This window comes from Staurois parvus, unplaced genomic scaffold (genome assembly GCF_062004578.1).
Source record: "Staurois parvus isolate SC_StPar_1 unplaced genomic scaffold, SC_StPar_1.0 ptg000019l, whole genome shotgun sequence".
NCBI lineage: Eukaryota > Metazoa > Chordata > Amphibia > Anura > Ranidae > Staurois > Staurois parvus.
In genome coordinates, this window is record NW_028317815.1 from 16,168,310 (window position 1) to 16,190,908 (window position 22,599).

General features: G+C 46.0%; 1 protein-coding gene across 1 annotated transcript in view; it reads left to right on the forward strand.

Moving 5' to 3' along the window:
- LOC149472907 (chloride anion exchanger-like) overlaps positions 1-22,599 on the forward strand; it is a 64,352-nt gene that overhangs the window by 21,337 nt on the left and 20,416 nt on the right. The window contains exons 7-12 of the mRNA XM_089686828.1: positions 12,482-12,634; positions 15,415-15,497; positions 16,082-16,229; positions 16,368-16,481; positions 18,229-18,306; positions 22,214-22,309. Coding sequence (XP_089542954.1) covers positions 12,482-12,634; positions 15,415-15,497; positions 16,082-16,229; positions 16,368-16,481; positions 18,229-18,306; positions 22,214-22,309 — 672 coding nt within the window. The remainder of the gene's footprint in view (positions 1-12,481; positions 12,635-15,414; positions 15,498-16,081; positions 16,230-16,367; positions 16,482-18,228; positions 18,307-22,213; positions 22,310-22,599) is intronic.

Consider the following 22,599-nt stretch of genomic DNA (forward strand, 5'->3'; position numbering starts at 1 on the left):
AAGAGTTCTCTTCACTGGAACTAAGAAGCAAATTCCAAAACCAATCCTTGAAAAACAGCCCCAAACCATAATCCCTCCTCCACCAATTTTACATTTGGCACAATGCAATCAGGCATGTACCATTCTCTTGGCAACCGCCAAACCCAGACACATCCATCGGATTGCCAGATAGAGAAGATTGGTCACTCCAAAGAACACATCTCGACTGCTCTAGAATCCAGTGGTGGCATGCTTTTCACCACTGCATCCTACGCTTTGCATTGCACTTGGTGATATAAGGCTTGGATGCAGCTGCTCAGCCATGGAAACCCATTCCATGAAGCTCTCTAAACACTGTTGTTGTGCTAATCTGAAACTGTGCACTTCAGCATGTGCTGACCCCATTTTATTTGGCCTACCACTTCGTGGCTGAGTTGCTGTTATTCCCAGTTGCTTCCACTTTGTTATAATACCACTAACAGTAGTAGCAAGGAAATTTCACAGATGGACTAATTGCACAGGTGGCAACCTATCACGCTACCATGCTTAAATTCACTGAGCTCCTGAGAGCGACCCATTCTTTCACAAATGTTTGTAGAAGCAGTCTGCATGCCTAGATGCTTGATTTTATTCACCTGTGGTCATAGAGGTGATTGGAACTCCTGAATCCAATTATTTGGAGGGGTGTCCCAAAACTTTTGGCAATATAGTGTATGAAGCCCATATCCATAAAAACAACAGTGCTACAAAAGAAAAAGAGATCCTCCACCATCAACACACACAGCCTCTTACCAGAAAGCAGTGACATCAAATCAAATGGTCAAAACGGCATATAGAAAGTGTATTGATGGCAAAGGGTCCCGACAGATCTTCTTCACTGGAGCTTTTCCACTGCAGCTCACTCCATGATATAAATGCAATGTCAAACCAAGAGGATGGTCAAAAGTCTCCAATTGCATACATATAAAAAGAACAGAACTTATTCATTGTATAGTATATATTAAAATTGGGGGTTTAATAAAAGTATCTCACTTACAAATTTCAAATGAAATTCAGCATATAAGGTCCAGAGATGTTTCCAACCAACACGATGGCTGTGATGCGTGGCGTGATGACATCGCAAGCTGTAGCTCTACCCTACGTGTTTTGTCATATAAAGACGTTGTCAGGGGCATGGCCAACAACATCCATCACACTTTATACACATGCCAAGCGGAAGAGCAACCGCACATCAGTCATCTGCGCTCCAATGATCGGAAATCAGACACTCAGTGCTACACCAGATGCCATAACAGCACCACAGAGCGGAGCGGGACCCAGAAGCAATATATTGGAGAAACAACTGGGGAAAAAAGTTAATATATAAACTGGCATCGCCCATCAGAAGGAAATAAAATAAAATAAAAAAAGGTTTGAAAAACATCTATAGAATATAAATAATATTCATGTTCTAGATTGCAAGCTCCAAGGAGCAGGGCCCTCGAACCCCTCGTGTATCGCATTGTATTGTTATTGTACTGTCTCATGTATTGTCTCCTATTGTAATGTACAGCGCTGAGCGAACTGTTGGCGCTTTATAAATACTGTATAATAATAATAAAGTTAAAAAGCAATAACCTAGTTAAGCGCTATCTTGTGGTTAGAAAACATATGACATCTAAGCCAAATATTCCGAAAGCACATCATAGCAATTAATATACACAGTATACAACTCGGATGTATTATCCCTTCTAATAACAACATAATTCAGTGTCTTTTGTTCTAAATAATGAAGACAACACTGAAAGACCAAAGTAATACAATAAGTTCAACTATTGTTGGTAAAAGCATTTACATCCCATTCAATATTTAAACCAAAAGGGGCATACTTTTGTAAAATATAAATCCGCCGGGTCTCTAATTTAGCAATCTCCCTTCTGGTATGACTACCATGCCAGTTAGGAGTAAAACTATCTATAGCCATAATAAGCATGCCATTAGGATTTTTCCCATGGCACAAAGCATAGTGTTTGGACACACTGTGATTTGGAAAGCCTTTCCGCATATTGGCAATGTGTCCTTTAATCCTAGTTTGCACTGTCAACATATTATAGGCTGCATTTGCACTGAATTAAATAAACTACATTCTTAGAGGTACAGGAGACAAAAGAATTAATATCATATGTAATGGAATTGTGATTGGAAGTAAAAGAGACTGCCTTTCTCCCCCTCAAACTATTAATCCTACAGACAGCATACCTCCTACATGGGTAATAACCCTTTATTTGGCAAAAAAAAAATTAATAGGGGGTTCAATGACATTAGGGGCAATCTGTAGCCTTAAGAGGTGTCCCCCATTTAGGCTACAGATTGCCCCTAATGTCATCGAACTCCTATTAAAATGGGTTTTTTTTGCCAAATAAAGGGTTATTACTAGAGATGAGCGAATTATTCAAAAATTCGATTCGGCTGATTCGGCGAATTCGCGGAATAAATTCGATTCGAGTCGAATATATTCGCTGCGAATTTAACATATAAAAAGGGTGTTTCTAGGCTTCAGAGAGCCTTTATATTAGTGCAGAACACTGTACCTTTAATTTAAATGCCCTTGGAGTCTGCTGGGGAAGAGAAATAATACTGTCAGTCAGTATGACATGCAGATGAGTGCCGTCGATCTTAGAATCACCGCACACTTCACTCATTTGGGCAGTCACGGGGCCAAAACCAGAGTGTGGAGCCACAGTGTGGCGGTGGAGGCAGCAGCAATGGGAGGCCATACAGCACCCTATGAAAAAATGGAACCCACCAGCAGTGTGAGGAGACCTAAAAGTGGCACATGGCAGAGTGTGGCGATGGAGACAGCAGCAATGGGAGGCCGTACAGGGACCCATGACACACTCTGGACCTGGCAGCAGCATGAGGAGGCGGTACAGGGGCCCATGACAGATTACGGGCCTGGCAGCAGCATGAGGAGTCGGTACGGGGGCCCATGGCAGATTACGGGCCTGGCAGCAGCAATGGGAGGCCATACAGCACCCTATGACAAAATGGAACCCACCAGCAGTGTGAGGAGTCCTGAAAGTGGAACATGGCAGAGTGTGGCGATGGAGACAGCAGCAATGGGAGGCCGTACAGGGACCCATGACACACTCTGGACCTGGCAGCAGCATGAGGAGGCGGTACAGGGGCCCATGACAGATTACGGGCCTGGCAGCAGCATGAGGAGTCGGTACGGGGGCCCATGGCAGATTACGGGCCTGGCAGCAGCAATGGGAGGCCCGTAATCTGCCAGCACCCTATGACAAAATGGAACCCACCAGCAGTGTGAGGAGACCTGAAAGTGGCACATGGCAGAGTGTGGCGATGGAGACAGCAGCAATGGGAGGCCGTACAGGGACCCATGACACACTCTGGACCTGGCAGCAGCATGAGGAGGCGGTACAGGGGCCCATGACAGATTACGGGCCTGGCAGCAGCATGAGGAGTCGGTACGGGGGCCCATGGCAGATTACGGGCCTGGCAGCAGCAATGGGAGGCCATACAGCACCCTATGACAAAATGGAACCCACCAGCAGTGTGAGGAGACCTGAAAGTGGAACATGGCAGAGTGTGGCGATGGAGACAGCAGCAATGGGAGGCCGTACAGGGACCCATGACACACTCTGGACCTGGCAGCAGCATGAGGAGGCGGTACAGGGGCCCATGACAGATTACGGGCCTGGCAGCAGCATGAGGAGTCGGTACGGGGGCCCATGGCAGATTACGGGCCTGGCAGCAGCAATGGGAGGCCCATAATCTGCCAGCACCCTATGACAAAATGGAACCCACCAGCAGTGTGAGGAGATCTGAAAGTGGCACATGGCAGAGTGTGGCGATGGAGACAGCAGCAATGGGAGGCCGTACAGGGACCCATGACACACTCTGGACCTGGCAGCAGCATGAGGAGGCGGTACAGGGGCCCATGACAGATTACGGGCCTGGCAGCAGCATGAGGAGTCGGTACGGGGGCCCATGGCAGATTACGGGCCTGGCAGCAGCAATGGGAGGCCCGTAATCTGCCAGCACCCTATGACAAAATGGAACCCACCAGCAGTGTGAGGAGACCTGAAAGTGGCACATGGCAGAGTGTGGCGATGGAGACAGCAGCAATGGGAGGCCGTACAGGGACCCGTGACACACTCTGGACCTGGCAGCAGCATGAGGAGGCGGTACAGGGTCCCATGACAGATTACGGGCCTGGCAGCAGCATGAGAAGTCGGTACGGGGGCCCATGGCAGATTACGGGCCTGGCAGCAGCAATGGGAGGCCGTACAGGGACCCATGACACACTCTGGACCTGGCAGCAGCATGAGGAGGCGGTACAGGGGCCCATGACAGATTACGGGCCTGGCAGCAGCATGAGGAGTCGGTACGGGGGCCCATGGCAGATTACGGGCCTGGCAGCAGCAATGGGAGGCCCGTAATCTGCCAGCACCCTATGACAAAATGGAACCCACCAGCAGTGTGAGGAGACCTGAAAGTGGAACATGGCAGAGTGTGGCGATGGAGACAGCAGCAATGGGAGGCCATACAGGGACCCATGACACACTCTGGACCTGGCAGCAGCATGAGGAGGCGGTACAGGGGCCCATGACAGATTACGGGCCTGGCAGCAGCATGAGGAGTCGGTACGGGGGCCCATGGCAGATTACGGGCCTGGCAGCAGCAATGGGAGGCCCGTAATCTGCCAGCACCCTATGACAAAATGGAACCCACCAGCAGTGTGAGGAGACCTGAAAGTGGCACATGGCAGAGTGTGGCGATGGAGACAGCAGCAATGGGAGGCCGTACAGAGACCCATGACACACTCTGGACCTGGCAGCAGCATGAGGAGGCGGTACAGGGGCCCATGACAGATTACGGGCCTGGCAGCAGCATGAGGAGTCGGTACGGGGGCCCATGGCAGATTACAGGCCTGGCAGCAGCAATGGGAGGCCGTACAGGGACCCATGACACACTCTGGACCTGGCAGCAGCATGAGGAGGCGGTACAGGGGCCCATGACAGATTACGGGCCTGGCAGCAGCATGAGGAGTCGGTACGGGGGCCCATGGCAGATTACGGGCCTGGCAGCAGCAATGGGAGGCCCGTAATCTGTCAGCACCCTATGACAAAATGGAACCCACCAGCAGTGTGAGGAGACCTGAAAGTGGCACATGGCAGAGTGTGGCGATGGAGACAGCAGCAATGGGAGGCCGTACAGGGACCCATGACACACTCTGGACCTGGCAGCAGCATGAGGAGGCGGTACAGGGGCCCATGACAGATTACGGGCCTGGCAGCAGCATGAGGAGTCGGTACGGGGGCCCATGGCAGATTACGGGCCTGGCAGCAGCAATGGGAGGCCGTACAGGGACCCATGACACACTCTGGACCTGGCAGCAGCATGAGGAGGCGGTACAGGGGCCCATGACAGATTACGGGCCTGGCAGCAGCATGAGGAGTCGGTACGGGGGCCCATGGCAGATTACGGGCCTGGCAGCAGCAATGGGAGGCCCGTAATCTGCCAGCACCCTATGACAAAATGGAACCCACCAGCAGTGTGAGGAGACCTGAAAGTGGCACATGGCAGAGTGTGGCGATGGAGACAGCAGCAATGGGAGGCCGTACAGGGACCCATGACACACTCTGGACCTGGCAGCAGCATGAGGAGGCGGTACAGGGTCCCATGACAGATTACGGGCCTGGCAGCAGCATGAGGAGTCGGTACGGGGGCCCATGGCAGATTACGGGCCTGGCAGCAGCAATGGGAGGCCCGTAATCTGCCAGCACCCTATGACAAAATGGAACCCACCAGCAGTGTGAGGAGACCTGAAAGTGGCACATGGCAGAGTGTGGCGATGGAGACAGCAGCAATGGGAGGCCGTACAGGGACCCATGACACACTCTGGACCTGGCAGCAGCATGAGGAGGCGGTACAGGGGCCCATGACAGATTACGGGCCTGGCAGCAGCATGAGGAGTCGGTACGGGGGCCCATGGCAGATTACGCGCCTGGCAGCAGCAATGGGAGGCCATACAGCACCCTATGACAAAATGGAACCCACCAGCAGTGTGAGGAGACCTGAAAGTGGAACATGGCAGAGTGTGGCGATGGAGACAGCAGCAATGGGAGGCCGTACAGGGACCCATGACACACTCTGGACCTGGCAGCAGCATGAGGAGGCGGTACAGGGGCCCCTGACAGATTACGGGCCTGGCAGCAGCATGAGGAGTCGGTACGGGGGCCCATGGCAGATTACGGGCCTGGCAGCAGCAATGGGAGGCCCATAATCTGCCAGCACCCTATGACAAAATGGAACCCACCAGCAGTGTGAGGAGATCTGAAAGTGGCACATGGCAGAGTGTGGCGATGGAGACAGCAGCAATGGGAGGCCGTACAGGGACCCATGACACACTCTGGACCTGGCAGCAGCATGAGGAGGCGGTACAGGGGCCCATGACAGATTACGGGCCTGGCAGCAGCATGAGGAGTCGGTACGGGGGCCCATGGCAGATTACGGGCCTGGCAGCAGCAATGGGAGGCCCGTAATCTGCCAGCACCCTATGACAAAATGGAACCCACCAGCAGTGTGAGGAGACCTGAAAGTGGCACATGGCAGAGTGTGGCGATGGAGACAGCAGCAATGGGAGGCCGTACAGGGACCCGTGACACACTCTGGACCTGGCAGCAGCATGAGGAGGCGGTACAGGGTCCCATGACAGATTACGGGCCTGGCAGCAGCATGAGAAGTCGGTACGGGGGCCCATGGCAGATTACGGGCCTGGCAGCAGCAATGGGAGGCCGTACAGGGACCCATGACACACTCTGGACCTGGCAGCAGCATGAGGAGGCGGTACAGGGGCCCATGACAGATTACGGGCCTGGCAGCAGCATGAGGAGTCGGTACGGGGGCCCATGGCAGATTACGGGCCTGGCAGCAGCAATGGGAGGCCCGTAATCTGCCAGCACCCTATGACAAAATGGAACCCACCAGCAGTGTGAGGAGACCTGAAAGTGGAACATGGCAGAGTGTGGCGATGGAGACAGCAGCAATGGGAGGCCATACAGGGACCCATGACACACTCTGGACCTGGCAGCAGCATGAGGAGGCGGTACAGGGGCCCATGACAGATTACGGGCCTGGCAGCAGCATGAGGAGTCGGTACGGGGGCCCATGGCAGATTACGGGCCTGGCAGCAGCAATGGGAGGCCCGTAATCTGCCAGCACCCTATGACAAAATGGAACCCACCAGCAGTGTGAGGAGACCTGAAAGTGGCACATGGCAGAGTGTGGCGATGGAGACAGCAGCAATGGGAGGCCGTACAGAGACCCATGACACACTCTGGACCTGGCAGCAGCATGAGGAGGCGGTACAGGGGCCCATGACAGATTACGGGCCTGGCAGCAGCATGAGGAGTCGGTACGGGGGCCCATGGCAGATTACAGGCCTGGCAGCAGCAATGGGAGGCCGTACAGGGACCCATGACACACTCTGGACCTGGCAGCAGCATGAGGAGGCGGTACAGGGGCCCATGACAGATTACGGGCCTGGCAGCAGCATGAGGAGTCGGTACGGGGGCCCATGGCAGATTACGGGCCTGGCAGCAGCAATGGGAGGCCCGTAATCTGTCAGCACCCTATGACAAAATGGAACCCACCAGCAGTGTGAGGAGACCTGAAAGTGGCACATGGCAGAGTGTGGCGATGGAGACAGCAGCAATGGGAGGCCGTACAGGGACCCATGACACACTCTGGACCTGGCAGCAGCATGAGGAGGCGGTACAGGGGCCCATGACAGATTACGGGCCTGGCAGCAGCATGAGGAGTCGGTACGGGGGCCCATGGCAGATTACGGGCCTGGCAGCAGCAATGGGAGGCCGTACAGGGACCCATGACACACTCTGGACCTGGCAGCAGCATGAGGAGGCGGTACAGGGGCCCATGACAGATTACGGGCCTGGCAGCAGCATGAGGAGTCGGTACGGGGGCCCATGGCAGATTACGGGCCTGGCAGCAGCAATGGGAGGCCCGTAATCTGCCAGCACCCTATGACAAAATGGAACCCACCAGCAGTGTGAGGAGACCTGAAAGTGGCACATGGCAGAGTGTGGCGATGGAGACAGCAGCAATGGGAGGCCGTACAGGGACCCATGACACACTCTGGACCTGGCAGCAGCATGAGGAGGCGGTACAGGGTCCCATGACAGATTACGGGCCTGGCAGCAGCATGAGGAGTCGGTACGGGGGCCCATGGCAGATTACGGGCCTGGCAGCAGCAATGGGAGGCCCGTAATCTGCCAGCACCCTATGACAAAATGGAACCCACCAGCAGTGTGAGGAGACCTGAAAGTGGCACATGGCAGAGTGTGGCGATGGAGACAGCAGCAATGGGAGGCCGTACAGGGACCCATGACACACTCTGGACCTGGCAGCAGCATGAGGAGGCGGTACAGGGGCCCATGACAGATTACGGGCCTGGCAGCAGCATGAGGAGTCGGTACGGGGGCCCATGGCAGATTACGGGCCTGGCAGCAGCAATGGGAGGCCCGTAATCTGCCAGCACCCTATGACAAAATGGAACCCACCAGCAGTGTGAGGAGACCTGAAAGTGGCACATGGCAGAGTGTGGCGATGGAGACAGCAGCAATGGGAGGCCGTACAGGGACCCATGACACACTCTGGACCTGGCAGCAGCATGAGGAGGCGGTACAGGGGCCCATGACAGATTACGGGCCTGGCAGCAGCATGAGGAGTCGGTACAGGGGCCCATGGCAGATTACGGGCCTGGCAGATGACGACGAGGCTGCCAAGTGCGATCAGCCTCATCATCATCAATTAGGGTCTCCGCCTCACTACTAGCCCCCTCGGCTGCGTGTGGGTCAGGAGACAGACCTGTCTCTAGACCAGCTACCGAGCCACTCTCCTCGCCAGTACTTCTTCGCCTGGCTGCTGAAGAGGCGGATGTCTCCCCCCGTTCCTGACCGCCCTCTGTTAGCTCTTCCTCACTGTACAGTGGGGCTGAGCCCACAGCATGCGATACTTCGCTTGGTGAGGGAACACCAAAGGACAGGGGCAGGTAGAGGACACGTGATTTCAGTGGGCTTGCTCCCGGGCCATGCCAACTAACGGTTGTGTCTGACGTACCCACCGACCGTTGGCTGTAGGTGTCAGAGGTGACCTGGGAAGAGGAAGACGACCGAGCCAACCAATCGATGACGGCAGGGTTGTCGGTGGAGACACGACCGCTGGATGACACCGGGAGCACTGGCCTCTGGCTGCGAATAGTGCTGCCTCGACCCCTTCCTCTGCTGCCACGTCTGCTCGCTCCTGAAACATTGCCTCCTCTGCCACTCCTCTGCGTGTTGTCTGACATACTCTTTAATTCAACGATTCTGTGTCCCTGAGTAACGATTCTGTGTCCCTGAGTAACAATTCTGTGTCCCTGAGTAACAATTCTGTGTCCCTCAGTAACGATTCTGTGTCCCTCAGTAACAATTCTGTGTCCCTGAGTAACAATTCTGTGTCCCTGTGTCCCTGAGTAACAATTCTGTGTCCCTGAGTAACAATTCTGTGTCCCTGAGTAACGATTCTGTGTCCCTGAGTAACGATTCTGTGTCCCTCAGTAACGATTCTGTGTCCCTCAATAACGATTCTGTGTCCCTGAGTAACGATTCTGTGTCCCTGAGTAACGATTCTGTGTACCTCAGTAACGATTCTGTGTCCCTGAGTAACAATTCTGTGTCCCTGAGTAACAATTCTGTGTCCCTCAGTAACGATTCTGTGTCCCTCAGTAACGATTCTGTGTCCCTCAGTAACGATTCTGTGTCCCTGAGTAACAATTCTGTGTCCCTGAGTAACGATTCTGTGTCCCTCAGTAACAATTCTGTGTCCCTGAGTAACAATTCTGTGTCCCTGAGTAACAATTCTGTGTCTGTCCCTGAGTAACAATTCTGTGTCCCTGAGTAACAATTCTGTGTCCCTCAGTAACGATTCTGTGTCCCTGAGTAACAATTCTGTGTCCCTGAGTAACGATTCTGTGTCCCTGAGTAACGATTCTGTGTCCCTGAGTAACGATTCTGTGTCCCTCAGTAACGATTCTGTGTCCCTCAGTAACGATTCTGTGTCCCTGAGTAACGATTCTGTGTCCCTAAGTAACAATTCTGTGTCCCTGAGTAACAATTCTGTGTCCCTCAGTAACGATTCTGTGTCCCTCAGTAACGATTCTGTGTTCCTGAGTAACAATTCTGTGTCCCTGAGTAACGATTCTGTGTCCCTGAGTAACGATTCTGTGTCCCTGAGTAACGATTCTGTGTCCCTCAGTAACGATTCTGTGTCCCTGAGTAACAATTCTGTGTCCCTGAGTAACGATTCTGTGTCCCTCAGTAACAATTCTGTGTCCCTGAGTAACAATTCTGTGTCCCTGAGTAACGATTCTATGTCCCTCAGTAACGATTCTGTGTCCCTGAGTAACGATTCTGTGTCCCTGAGTAACGATTCTGTGTCCCTCAGTAACGATTCTGTGTCCCTGAGTAACAATTCTGTGTCCCTGAGTAACGATTCTGTGTCCCTGAGTAACGATTCTGTGTCCCTGAGTAACGATTCTATGTCCCTCAGTAACAATTCTGTGTCCCTGAGTAACGATTCTGTGTCCCTGAGTAACGATTCTGTGTCCCTCAGTAACGATTCTGTGTCCCTGAGTAACAATTCTGTGTCCCTGAGTAACGATTCTGTGTCCCTCAGTAACGATTCTGTGTCCCTGAGTAACAATTCTGTGTCCCCGAGTAACGATTCTGTGTCCCTCAGTAACAATTCTGTGTCCCTGAGTAACAATTCTGTGTCCCTGAGTAACAATTCTGTGTCCCTGAGTAACAATTCTGTGTCCCTGAGTAACGATTCTATGTCCCTCAGTAACAATTCTGTGTCCCTGAGTAACGATTCTGTGTCCCTGAGTAACAATTCTGTGTCTGTCCCTGAGTAACAATTCTGTGTCCCTGAGTAACAATTCTGTGTCCCTGAGTAACAATTCTGTGTCCCTCAGTAACGATTCTGTGTCCCTCAGTAACAATTCTGTGTCCCTGAGTAACAATTCTGTGTCCCTGAGTAACAATTCTGTGTCTGTCCCTGAGTAACAATTCTGTGTCCCTGAGTAACAATTCTGTGTCCTTGAGTAACAATTCTGTGTCCCTGAGTAACAATTCTGTGTCCCTGAGTAACAATTCTGTGTCCCTCAGTAACGATTCTGTGTCCCTCAGTAACAATTCTGTGTCCCTGAGTAACAATTCTGTGTCCCTGAGTAACAATTCTGTGTCCCTAAGTAACGATTCTGTGTCCCTCAGTAACAATTCTGTGTCCCTGAGTAACAATTCTGTGTCCCTGAGTAACAATTCTGTGTCTGTCCCTGAGTAACAATTCTGTGTCCCTGAGTAACAATTCTGTGTCCCTGAGTAACAATTCTGTGTCCCTGAGTAACGATTCTGTGTCCCTGAGTAACAATTCTGTGTCCCTGAGTAACGATTCTGTGTCCCTCAGTAACAATTCTGTGTCCCTGAGTAACAATTCTGTGTCTGTCCCTGAGTAACGATTGTGTCCCTGAGTAACAATTCTGTGTCCCTGAGTAACAATTCTGTGTCCCTGAGTAACGATTCTGTGTCCCTAAGTAACGATTCTGTGTCCCTAAGTAACGATTCTGTGGCCCTAAAGTCTCTCTGGCCCTAACTCTGTCCCTAATACACAGAGGTCTGTCTCTCTTGAATGACCGGAGGCTAATGGAGAATTCTAAGATGGCCGCAATTTATAGCTCCACCATTACACAGTGCTGGCTGGCTGGCTGCTGATTGGCTAATGCGATCACATGTCATGAATGAATGCATTATGGGTCAGCGCGCCTTGTTTGCGCGCCTTCCCAGAGATCCCCGCTCCGTCGCCACACATGTCGCCGCCATTTTTGGGAAAATTTGATTCGTGCATCCGAAGTTTGCTAATTTTCGGATTCGGCGCGAATCGAATTTTTCCTAATCTTCGAAACGAATTCCACTTCGCCAAGTTCGATTCGCTCATCTCTAGTTATTACCCATGTAAGAGGTGTGCTGTCTGTAGGATTAATAGTGTAAGGGGAAGAAAGGCAGTTAAAATTTCACAAACAGAATAATGAGTCATTTTGCAGTACAGTCACTCAGCTTATCCCTAACGTCTGCAATCAAATTAATATATAATGCAATATACAGTAACTAGAGCATTTGATGGTCAATCTAAAACTCACATCAGTCTTTGTTACAATGTTAGGAGTAATGTAATACAATGTAGGTATAAATACTACAGAGAATAATGAAGTATGTAATTTATTGGTATAATATATTCACTGCCTCTGATGTATTTGCTAATATTTGGTCATTGTTCTTAAACAGATTTTGTTAATAGGTACAATTTTATTTTCATTTATTTTCAGTTAAAACTTGTATTTCTCACATTTGCTTAGTTTATTGCTACTTTGTATTTGTTTTAGGTGCTTCAAGCAATTTTTTATAATTTACGAATTACAAATATTGCATCTCTAATTATTTCCATTGTTGTAATGGTTGTCGTGTACATTGTGAAAGAAATCAACGATTATTTTAAAGCAAAAATGCCTGTTCCTATTCCAATTGAAATCATACTGGTGAGTATCAGATGTTCCTACTGCACCTTATCAGCATAAACATGTGTCTCATACAGGTGAAACTCGAAAAATTAGAATATCGTGCAAAAGTTCATTTATTTCAGTAATGCCACTTAAAAGATGAAACTAATATATGAGATAGACTCATTACATGCAAAGCAAGATAGTTCAAGCTGTGATTTGTCATAATTGTGATGATTATGGCTTACAGCTCATGAAAACCCCAAATCCACAATCTCAGAAAATTAGAATATTGTGAAAAGGTGCAATATTCTAGGCTCAAAGTGTCCCACTATAATCAGCTAATTAAGCCATAACACCTGCAAAGGGTTCCTAAGCCTTTAAATGGTCTCTCAGTCTGGTTCAGTAGGAATCACAATCATGGGAAGAACTGCTGACCTGACAGTTGTACAGAAAACCATCATTGACACTCTCCATAAGGAGGGAAAGCCTCAAAAGGTAATTGCAAAAGAAGTTGGATGTTCCCAAAGTGCTGTATCAAAGCACATTAATAGAAAGTTATGTGGAAGGGAAAAGTGTGGAAGAAAAAGGGAGAATGTAATGAAGGAGTCGGAGAACAGGAAGTCTTAGGAGTAAAGATGATGGTTTTGGTGATATTTTAAGACAAGGTTGGTGATATAGCTTATAGGAGAGTTGTGGATGGCTTTGCATGCTATTGTTGGGAATGTAAATTTTTATCTGTTGCCCAAATGGAATCCTGAAAGGGATGGTGGACATTGCATGGTTGGGAAAGTGGATGAGTCTGGCACCAGCATGATAGACTGAAAAAGGATGGCCTGTCTAGAGGTAGGCTAACTAGAAGGGCCTGAAAATAGTCAAGATAGGAAAAAAAAAGGGAGTGAAAAAGTAGTTTGGCAATGTCATTGGTTAAAGGGAGCAATATGAAGATATTACAGCTGTAAATAAGACAAGTTTTGGACAGTGATTGGATGCTGGGCTGAAAAGAGGAGCCAGAGTCCAATATTACAGCTAGCAGCATGACATGAGGGGAAGGACACATCATTTTGTTATTGACCTCAATGGTAAGGGGGGGTAAGTGAAGATGATATACTACAGTTTGTATATACTATATACGTTGAGGGATGAAGGAAAGAGACATGAAGGAGAGATGACACTACTATGATAAGAAAAAGAGAGTATATTACAGGATGGAGAGAGTAGGAATTAGAGAAAGAGCTGGGTGGGTAGATAAAGGCTCAGTTGCACTTTGTCTTGTTTCTGCCTTAGTTGAACTACCACTTTAAACTGCCATGACAATTAAGTAGAAATTGACAGAAATTTAGAAATTATTATAACAAAAGTGCCTGAGCCATCTGGCAGAGTACCTTCTCAAAAGGTTGGTCTTAATTTTTAGGTCTGTTGGATGGGAGAGAGGTTGTCAATGATTCAACTGATTTAAGGACTGATTAAAGATTCAAGGATGAAAGAGGGAACTTTTACATTAGAGCTGGCCATACATGTTTCAGTTTTTTTACTTCAGCAGCGGGCTTAACGAACGAAACCAAACCAATTCCCCCATTCACACATTTGAGGTGGATGGGGGAATCCTCACGGTTGGGCTGATGGTGGGGAGACTCCTCCACTGTCAGCATACACAGATAAACTGTCTTTTATCCAACAGGGTGGTTGAACTGAAGTTGATTGATAGATCAACGTCTATTCAATTGCAGTGGCCACAAAAGGATTGAAATTTGGACGGTCCTTGCTGAAATGGCCTTTTTTTGATCCTACAATGGCCGCCTTTTGGCCGGCCCCTAAGACAAGCCAAAGCCATAAAGGTAATATCAGTTCTCTGATCAAACAAGACAACAGGAAGGTAATCTATCCCAAAACAGTGGTGGATTAAATCAATGTAACATGGTACAGAGGTCTGCAGAATGAGTTTCACACAGAGAGCTAGTAAAGCAGAGGTTAAAGGATAAGTTCACCTTTGGGAACATGTTACATGTTACACCTGTTTTTAGGGTGGAGCATGTAACATGTGCCCTAGCGACAACTAGCACGAGATCTTCTCCCCCTGCTAGCTGTCGCTATTTTTAAAAACATATTTTTCGTGTCTCCAGTTGACACAGTGGTCATGGAAGCAGAGCACTGCATGCTCCAAGCTGAATGATGTAAATATGCATGATCCAGCCTGCCAATGCCGCCCAGCCACAGTAAATGTACTGTGAGCGGGTGACAACTGGTTTTCCTTTCATATAAAAAAATCAGGAGATATCTATTACTATTTACCACCGAATGAAAACCAAGTTTGTCATGAAAAAATATAATGTACCTGGATACACAAAGTAGTTTCAATGATATGTACAGTTTTATTAACTTATGTCCAAGTTGCTCAGGCATTCAGATTAGTTTTACCCTGAACCTTAACAACCTGCAAAATGTGTCAAAAATGAACGTGCATGCATTTTTGGTGTGTTTCCATTGAAGACTATGGAGTCAAAATTATGCTGCAATCACACCAAAGTAGCACCGGACCCTATTCCAAAAACTTGCTGTGCTGCATTGAAGCATGCAAACCATTAAGAATAATGTGATTTCCATTGCCGTGTGATTCTGTGAGACTTAAGTCGCATCTAAAATTGCACTAGTGTGAACCAAGCCTAAATGAGAGCACATGCTTTCATTGGTAGAAGCAGACATTCACAGCCATCAAATACTGTACATGTTCAGAACTATTTTGTTTTCTGGTAGACTTTAGCTGCATACTTTGGTTTGTCACCATACAAATTATTTCATAGAGACATTTTATTTTTCAGACAATAATTGGTACTGGAGTGTCTTATGCATTTGATTTCCAACACAGATTTGGTGTAGAAATTGTGGGAACAATTCAGAGAGGGTAAGGATTTCATTTCATGTATTGCTGTTTGACTAGTGACAAAGTATGTTGATACTACATGCAATTACCATCATAATCTACATCAAGAGAAAGGAAACAGTAAGGTAATGTACAGTATATACAGTATGTCCTTGCTTGACATAGATCTGTGCCTCTACAGCCTATGAAAAAAAAATGCCAATATGATCAGTTAGCTTTACTAAAGATAAATCCTGTTTCCAGCAGCATAGACAGGCCTGTGTTTTCATCCAGCTTTGCCAAAAACATGCTGCTCCTGGTTCCTGTTAAAGGATGCTGTTAGGAGACAAGTGGCCTGCTTTGCACTGAGCTAAATGGTAAACCTGCTTCCCAAGAACTGTTTGATTTTTTTCAGAGAACATCAGGATGTACTCAATGCCAGGAGGCTGCAAATAGTAGTCAAACTGACAATTTCAGACACTGCTGGGACAAAAACAAATGTAAAATATTTAGGGAAAGTGCAATTATGCCTTAATTTCCATAGTATCCATTTTGTTACAGCCTATTCAGTAGAATGAATTATGTCCTTGTTGTTTTTTCATTGTGCGTAATGTTATTTTCAACAGATTCGTACCTCCTGTTTCCCCAAGTACTGCTGTTTTCCAAGCAAGCATAGCCAATTCCATCTCTACTGGTATTGTTGGTTTTGCTGTGGCTTTTTCTGTGGCTCAGGTGTATGCAGTGAAGCACAATTATACCATTGATGGTAACCAAGTAAGACTCTTCAAATCAAGTAATAAATAAATTAATAAGTAATTACCTAATTAATTATATATATTTCAAATAAATTCCCTTTATAGTGTTTATCTACAACCAGAAAACAAAAATGCATGTTCTGTATGTTTTTTGCAGGAATTAATAGCATTCGGACTGTGTAACATAGTATGTGGTGCATTCAAAGGCTTTGTAGCAAGCACCTCATTAGCCAGGTCATCAGTACAAGAGAGCTCAGGAGGCAAAACCCAGGTATGAATCTCTTTATCAAACTTATACTGTAACTGCACATATCAAATACCAGACTAGTAAAGCACAGAATGCCCATTTTAGTTTATGTATGACTATTTTTGCAAATTTTTTGTGCTATACTTGCAGTTGTACCCTTCGTTACCATAATTCATGAGCCATTGTAGGTTCAGGTTCCTGCATTGTGTGTCTCGTGATATTGTTTCCTGAGTGTGCGTCTTCACTTTTTCACAGCACGTTTTCAAATTGCGGCGATTCTTCCCACGATTTAAAACGCCCTACTGAGAATGGACCCTTAAACATTGATCTTTTGTTGATCTTTTGAATAGCCTCTAGTGTCCATGTATAGAGCAGGACAGGGCAGCTTGGCCCTGCCCCTGCTCCCTTGTTACAGGATTTGATTGGCAGCAGCGGGAGAAAATGGTTCCTGTTGCTATCAATCTGCCCAATAAGAAGGGGGAGAGCAGAGAGAGCCACTACTGTCATCTGCTGCGTGATATTGGGCCCAGGTAGGTATGGGGGGGGGGATCCTCTGACACAGAAAGTTTTTTACTTTAATGCATAGAATGCATTAAGATTAAGAAAATCCTTCAGCCTTTACAACCACTTTAACCTTCCTAGCGGTAATCCCAAGTGTGACTCGAGCTTAATTTTAAGTACCAAGAGCGGTAACCCTGAGCCACACTCGGGATTACACTATAGTGCTCCTCCTGCGGTCCCTCGATCCTTACCTTGTCCTGCGATCCCGCTGTGTCCTCTAACCATGTCCTCTGGCCGATGCTGGCATCCATCTTCCGGGTTCCGTTCCCTGTGAGTGTCAGCACGCAGGGGGCAGAAACGGCGGAAGACTAAAAAAAGTAGAAATATGTCATACACACAATATATTGTAATCTGTTAGGATTACATTACTGTATCAAACCATTTCACCTAAATATTGTCCCTAGTGCTTTGTGCAGTGCCCTGCCTGCACTTTTATCGTTCTTTCTGCCTGGAAACTTGAGAACGTCCATGGTATCCAAAAAGCGTCCATTTAGGTCAAAAATGGTTTTAGTCCAGCTAGAAAACAACGATAGTGAATTAGAATCACTTGCAGAATTGAGCGATGGTGATTCGTGAGGAAATTTGTCATCAGACACTGAAAACGATTCTGAGACTGAGCTCAGTGATGTGCGAACTTGGTGCTCTATTTCAAATTTCAGTGTTTTTGGTTTGATTACATTATTGAATTAAATTTATTATTATTATATTATTATTTTTTATAATTATTTATTATATTATAATTTATGATTTCGTGTTTCAAACTTTATCATACCCGGGATATTTACTAGACTCGTGTTTGGACAGATTTAAGTGAGTTATTCCTAAGAATTACAGGCCTACAATATAAAACAACAAATTTCCATGCAAAACAATGTATCGCTTTGACATTCAAAAATATTGACATAATCAAACCGCCAAAGAGGTTAAGAATCCTTGTGTCGTACAGCTTGCTGATAAATTGCCAAGATAATCTGCCATGATAAATTGCTCTGATAAACAGCACTAAAACTGCTGGATTTTCAACCACTGATTATTAGGCATCAGCAGTATAGATAAAAAATGCAAAAGAGAACTCTATATTGTTTTAAATTGTTTACAGACCTGGCTTTGTATGTAAAAGGATCTCTTTTAATCTCCTAATCTGTAAAATTTGTGCACAGGCATACATTTTTAAATGTGGTCATTTGAAATTACATTCATATTTTTACAGATTGCTGGGATACTATCAGGCGTAATAGTTTTGATAGTAACACTCGCTCTCGGATATCTTTTGGAAACTCTTCCAAAGGTAATGTACAAGTTTTTCTTATTGTAAACTAGTAAAAGTACCTCAAATATTCTATATATCCTTTCGAATATTCTTTTCAAAAGTGTGCAGGGAAATTTTGGATGATCGTTTATAAATCACCTTCTCTCTAACCATTTTGCAGCAGTGTGAGCCATCTTAGAGTTGTCTTTATTATAAACTTAATAGAGGTATATGAAATTGGTAAACATGTTTTTGATCGGAAATATTGCTGTCATCACAGTCTTATGACTGGAGGGTATGTTTATACGAGATAAGGGAAATTTTCCAGAGATATTAAGAATATGGGAATACTACAAAATCATACTGCCAAGGACATCATCCAGTGGAACAGCAGAGACTTGAGTGCCTCACTGTTAGATTGGAATATATATGGACTTATGATGGTTGGACAGGAATTAAGTCATTAGTTACTATTAACGATGATTGAATGACTATATTGTATAACTAATTGTAGGAAACCAATAATTTTATACTTTCTTATTATCTTGATAACAGAGTACATAAAAAACATATGGTCTTGGATGTAGTCCGTCAATTTTACTGACTCCGCACATGTGTACAGCATGTGTCAAATAAATCTTTATCTGATTTGGATCACACATAAACTGTTGCTGTTTGCTTTAAAAAGAATTCCTATTCAAAAGGCACTCATAGACATAAAATGACTTAATCTCTAAAGAGTTCATTTCTGTAGGAGATCTTCAGCCTTGCCCAATAGCCAAAGTCTGAGGGAACAGCTGTATGCTCCCTCTAAAGAGCCATTACTGCTTACATCCATCTTGTCCCCTTTGATACTAGTACTTTGGAAATGAAAACTATATAATTAAAAAAATAACAACACAGAAAATATCCTTTTATAGCTTTAGGCAAATAATTTTTTTCACTGCTATTTGTTTGCCACCCCAATGCAAGAGTCTGTCCTGGGTTAGCTCCTGTGTTGGATGGTGTCAGAATCTTACCCAGGTGAATGATGGCGATTGACAACTCAGGCCTGAACATTGTCATATTGGGAGGGTCACATGTTCTCCCATGCTTGGCATCCCTGCTTGGTTGGAACAATTCAGAGAGGGCAGCACATAGATGGAGTGTCGGTACCATGTGACAGAGTTGGCATATTTGTTTTAAACATTTATTCTAAATCATAGTTAAACTGAAGCTCAACTGTATCTGATCACCACAAAATGAAAATGCAATTAGTTCATTTTTAATATTCAAAGCAAACTCACATATCAATCCATAGCTCCATGCTTTATTTTGTTCAGAAATCACTTTGAAAAATACCGCCTTAGCCTTTCTAGCTGTGGCCATCTTGAGTAAGGGCACATGATTCATGTAACATTTAGTTCCTTTAATTCATCTGCCCTTAGCTCAGGCATGCTGGTGTGCTTAGCTGAGAAAGCCCCTCCTCATTTCCTCTTGAAAGAAAAAGATGCCATGAATACTCCTGGGATGTATGACAAAATGTTCACCTAGGTCAGAAACCAGGAAGCAACTGAAGAAATGTAATATGGCACCCTCTAATGCACTGCTAGAATAGTGTAGTGTATCATAGATAAAATCATTGTGTATGATTCATGGTAGTTGTTTGAGTCTGTGATTGAGGTCAGGTTATTGCAGGTCAGCTGGATGCTTTAACAGAATGTGGCACTATCTTCTCCTCCTGACTCTGGAGGACCATAGAAACTTCCAGAAACCGGTAAGCATGAAAGGGTGGAGACCTGATCTGCATATTTATGGGGTCCGGCTAATCCCAGGTTTGGATGCCCTGGTAGAGTGGCGGACTGGCCTATAAATATGGGAGAGTCAGGCAGACGAGAGAGTCGGGTGGAACATGGAGTGCTGAGGAGCCTGTCTGTGCCTGTGAGGGGTCCCCTAGGTCTGGGGCTGCCGTCTCCAGGCCGGGTTCGAACTGGCGCAGGAGGATACATTCAACAGTAAGGAGTGAATGAGATCAAGACCTGGAGTAGCAGGGAACAAAGAGGACAGCATGAGTACAACAGCATTCTGTGGGATCTACAAGGGGAAAGACTGCCATACCTAGCAAGCTTTCTAAAGACAGTGCTGGGCTCAATCCTTTATCCTTGTCTCAGGAGATCTTCCAAGAAGCCAGGAGGTCTGGTAGTGCTTGCAGAGTGTGGAGCTGGGAGCAGTTCTAGAAGGGGAGAGAGAAGAAGTCTCTGCATGTAGTGAAGTTGATTTTTGAGGAGCTGCTAGTTCCTCGCCGATAAAGGACAGCTGCTACTGATTCACTACTGACAGCTTTCAGGAAAAGAACAGTCCAGAATCTGCCTTTGTACATAGGAAGAAAGTGACCCCCTTTCATTGATTCAAGATAAACTGGGTATCCCATAATCCCTGTTTCCCTATCCAAGTTGAATTCCCGTAATAAAAAACAAAACTAAGCCCTTGGACTGCTCACTGTCTTTAGATGCAATTCTGTGTGAAAATATCTCTTGCCTGACTGTGCAGGGAGAGACTTACGACACAGCAGCCCTCACGAGGGCAGGGCTACAGTAAATAAAAAAGCTTAAAATAAGTAAATAAAATATACCTTCCTATCTATTTACTATTGCTAGCAGCATAAGGATTAAAATAGGTAAAGTGGAATTCAAGTTAAAAAAAACATTCTGCCTTTGCTTAGTATTTTTAAAAAGGAATACTTTTGCATTATTTTAATTGCTAATTGGCTAGATTATAAACAACAGTGTAACCTAGACAATCAGCAATCTCATTATGTTTGCCAACAATGGTGTGCCTGTGCAGGTGAATGTGGCTGCTCACAAGGCACTTCCTTAAACCGTTGTCAGCTTCTGTGCACACATCGGAGCATAGCTCAATCTGCTTTAACAAATTATGGGTCCAATCTGGTTTAACAAATAATGGGGCCAAAGCAGTCCAAAAGGAGCCCTTACCTAAGTAACAAATGGTTGTTTCTAGAGGCCACTGAATGCATTCCCTGTACCTTCACATCTGTCTTGGGACAGATTAGAGCTGATGGGGTACTAACATTGTTGGGCCCTACCTTGCCGTACTGTAAACCTCCTTGCTATCTCTGGCTCTCTTTCCTGCAACACCGTCCCCCCCATTCCTATTCCCTATTTAAAATACCCCCTAACTTTACCCTTACTCGTGTCCCCCCCTTTTTGTTTTTTTTTTTCCTTTTTTCCTTCTCCTCTCCCCTCCCCCCTTACCCCTCCTTCCTTCCTTGGCCCTCTATCTACTTTCTCTTGTCTTCCTCTACTTTTTCAGCACCATCCCACTGTTTACTACTTACCTCCCACTTCTAGGTAACTGACTTCTTTCCTTTGAATGAAAACTCACCTACGTTACATTTACTTCACGGAATTGATGTGCATCAATTTATCATAAGGGTTTTGATAGCTTGCTACACGTGCTGTAGTACACAGTTCCCCCTGCAACATCAGCACATTGCCATACAAGACAGATATTTCCTTTGGGATTCATGGTATGCGCATGTTATCCTGTATAACATACTGAATCTGTGTATTGATGCTGGATCTTTGATCATATGTCGCTTCATACTTACTTTGCAATGTATTATGAGAAATGTACACTGCTCCTTATTGTTGTTACGACTTTTTTCAATAAAATACTATTGGAACAAAAAAACAAATGGTTATTAGTAGCAACTTACCTAGTAAAAACAAAAGATGGCAATATTATTTATTGGAAGAATAATGGATGATTGTAGGAACAAAGTTGGGGTATTGCTGGTAAAATGGATTTTTATGAATTTGCTCAGTAATATCAATTTAGTGCTACAAAAATAGTTTATTGATAAAATACTGGCTAACCCTAATAAAGATGGTTTCATGATTTATTTGTAAATAATGTATACTGTTTTTAATATTTCCTTTTATTTCAGGCTGTTCTTGCAGCTATTATTATCATAAACCTGAAAGGAATGCTGATGAAATTCAGTGAAATCCCTATATTGTTCAGGAGGGATAAGTATGATTTAGTAAGTAAATGCTATGTAGTAAAATCTGTGTGACTCATTGTGAACCATTTTCTGAACTGTGTAGACCCTGAAAAGGGAACCTAAGAGGTTCTAAAATCTTGCATCTTTAACCTCTTGCCAACTATGTAACGCAGATGTGTGGTAACAAAGAGGGAGTGTTTTGAAGCCCACACACCACACATATGCATCCATAGTTAGCAATGCACTATTGTGATATGGTGCATCAAGCTAATGTATGATACTTATCAATGTCTTTGCTCAAGTGCCTAACATATTTAAGATGATGTATA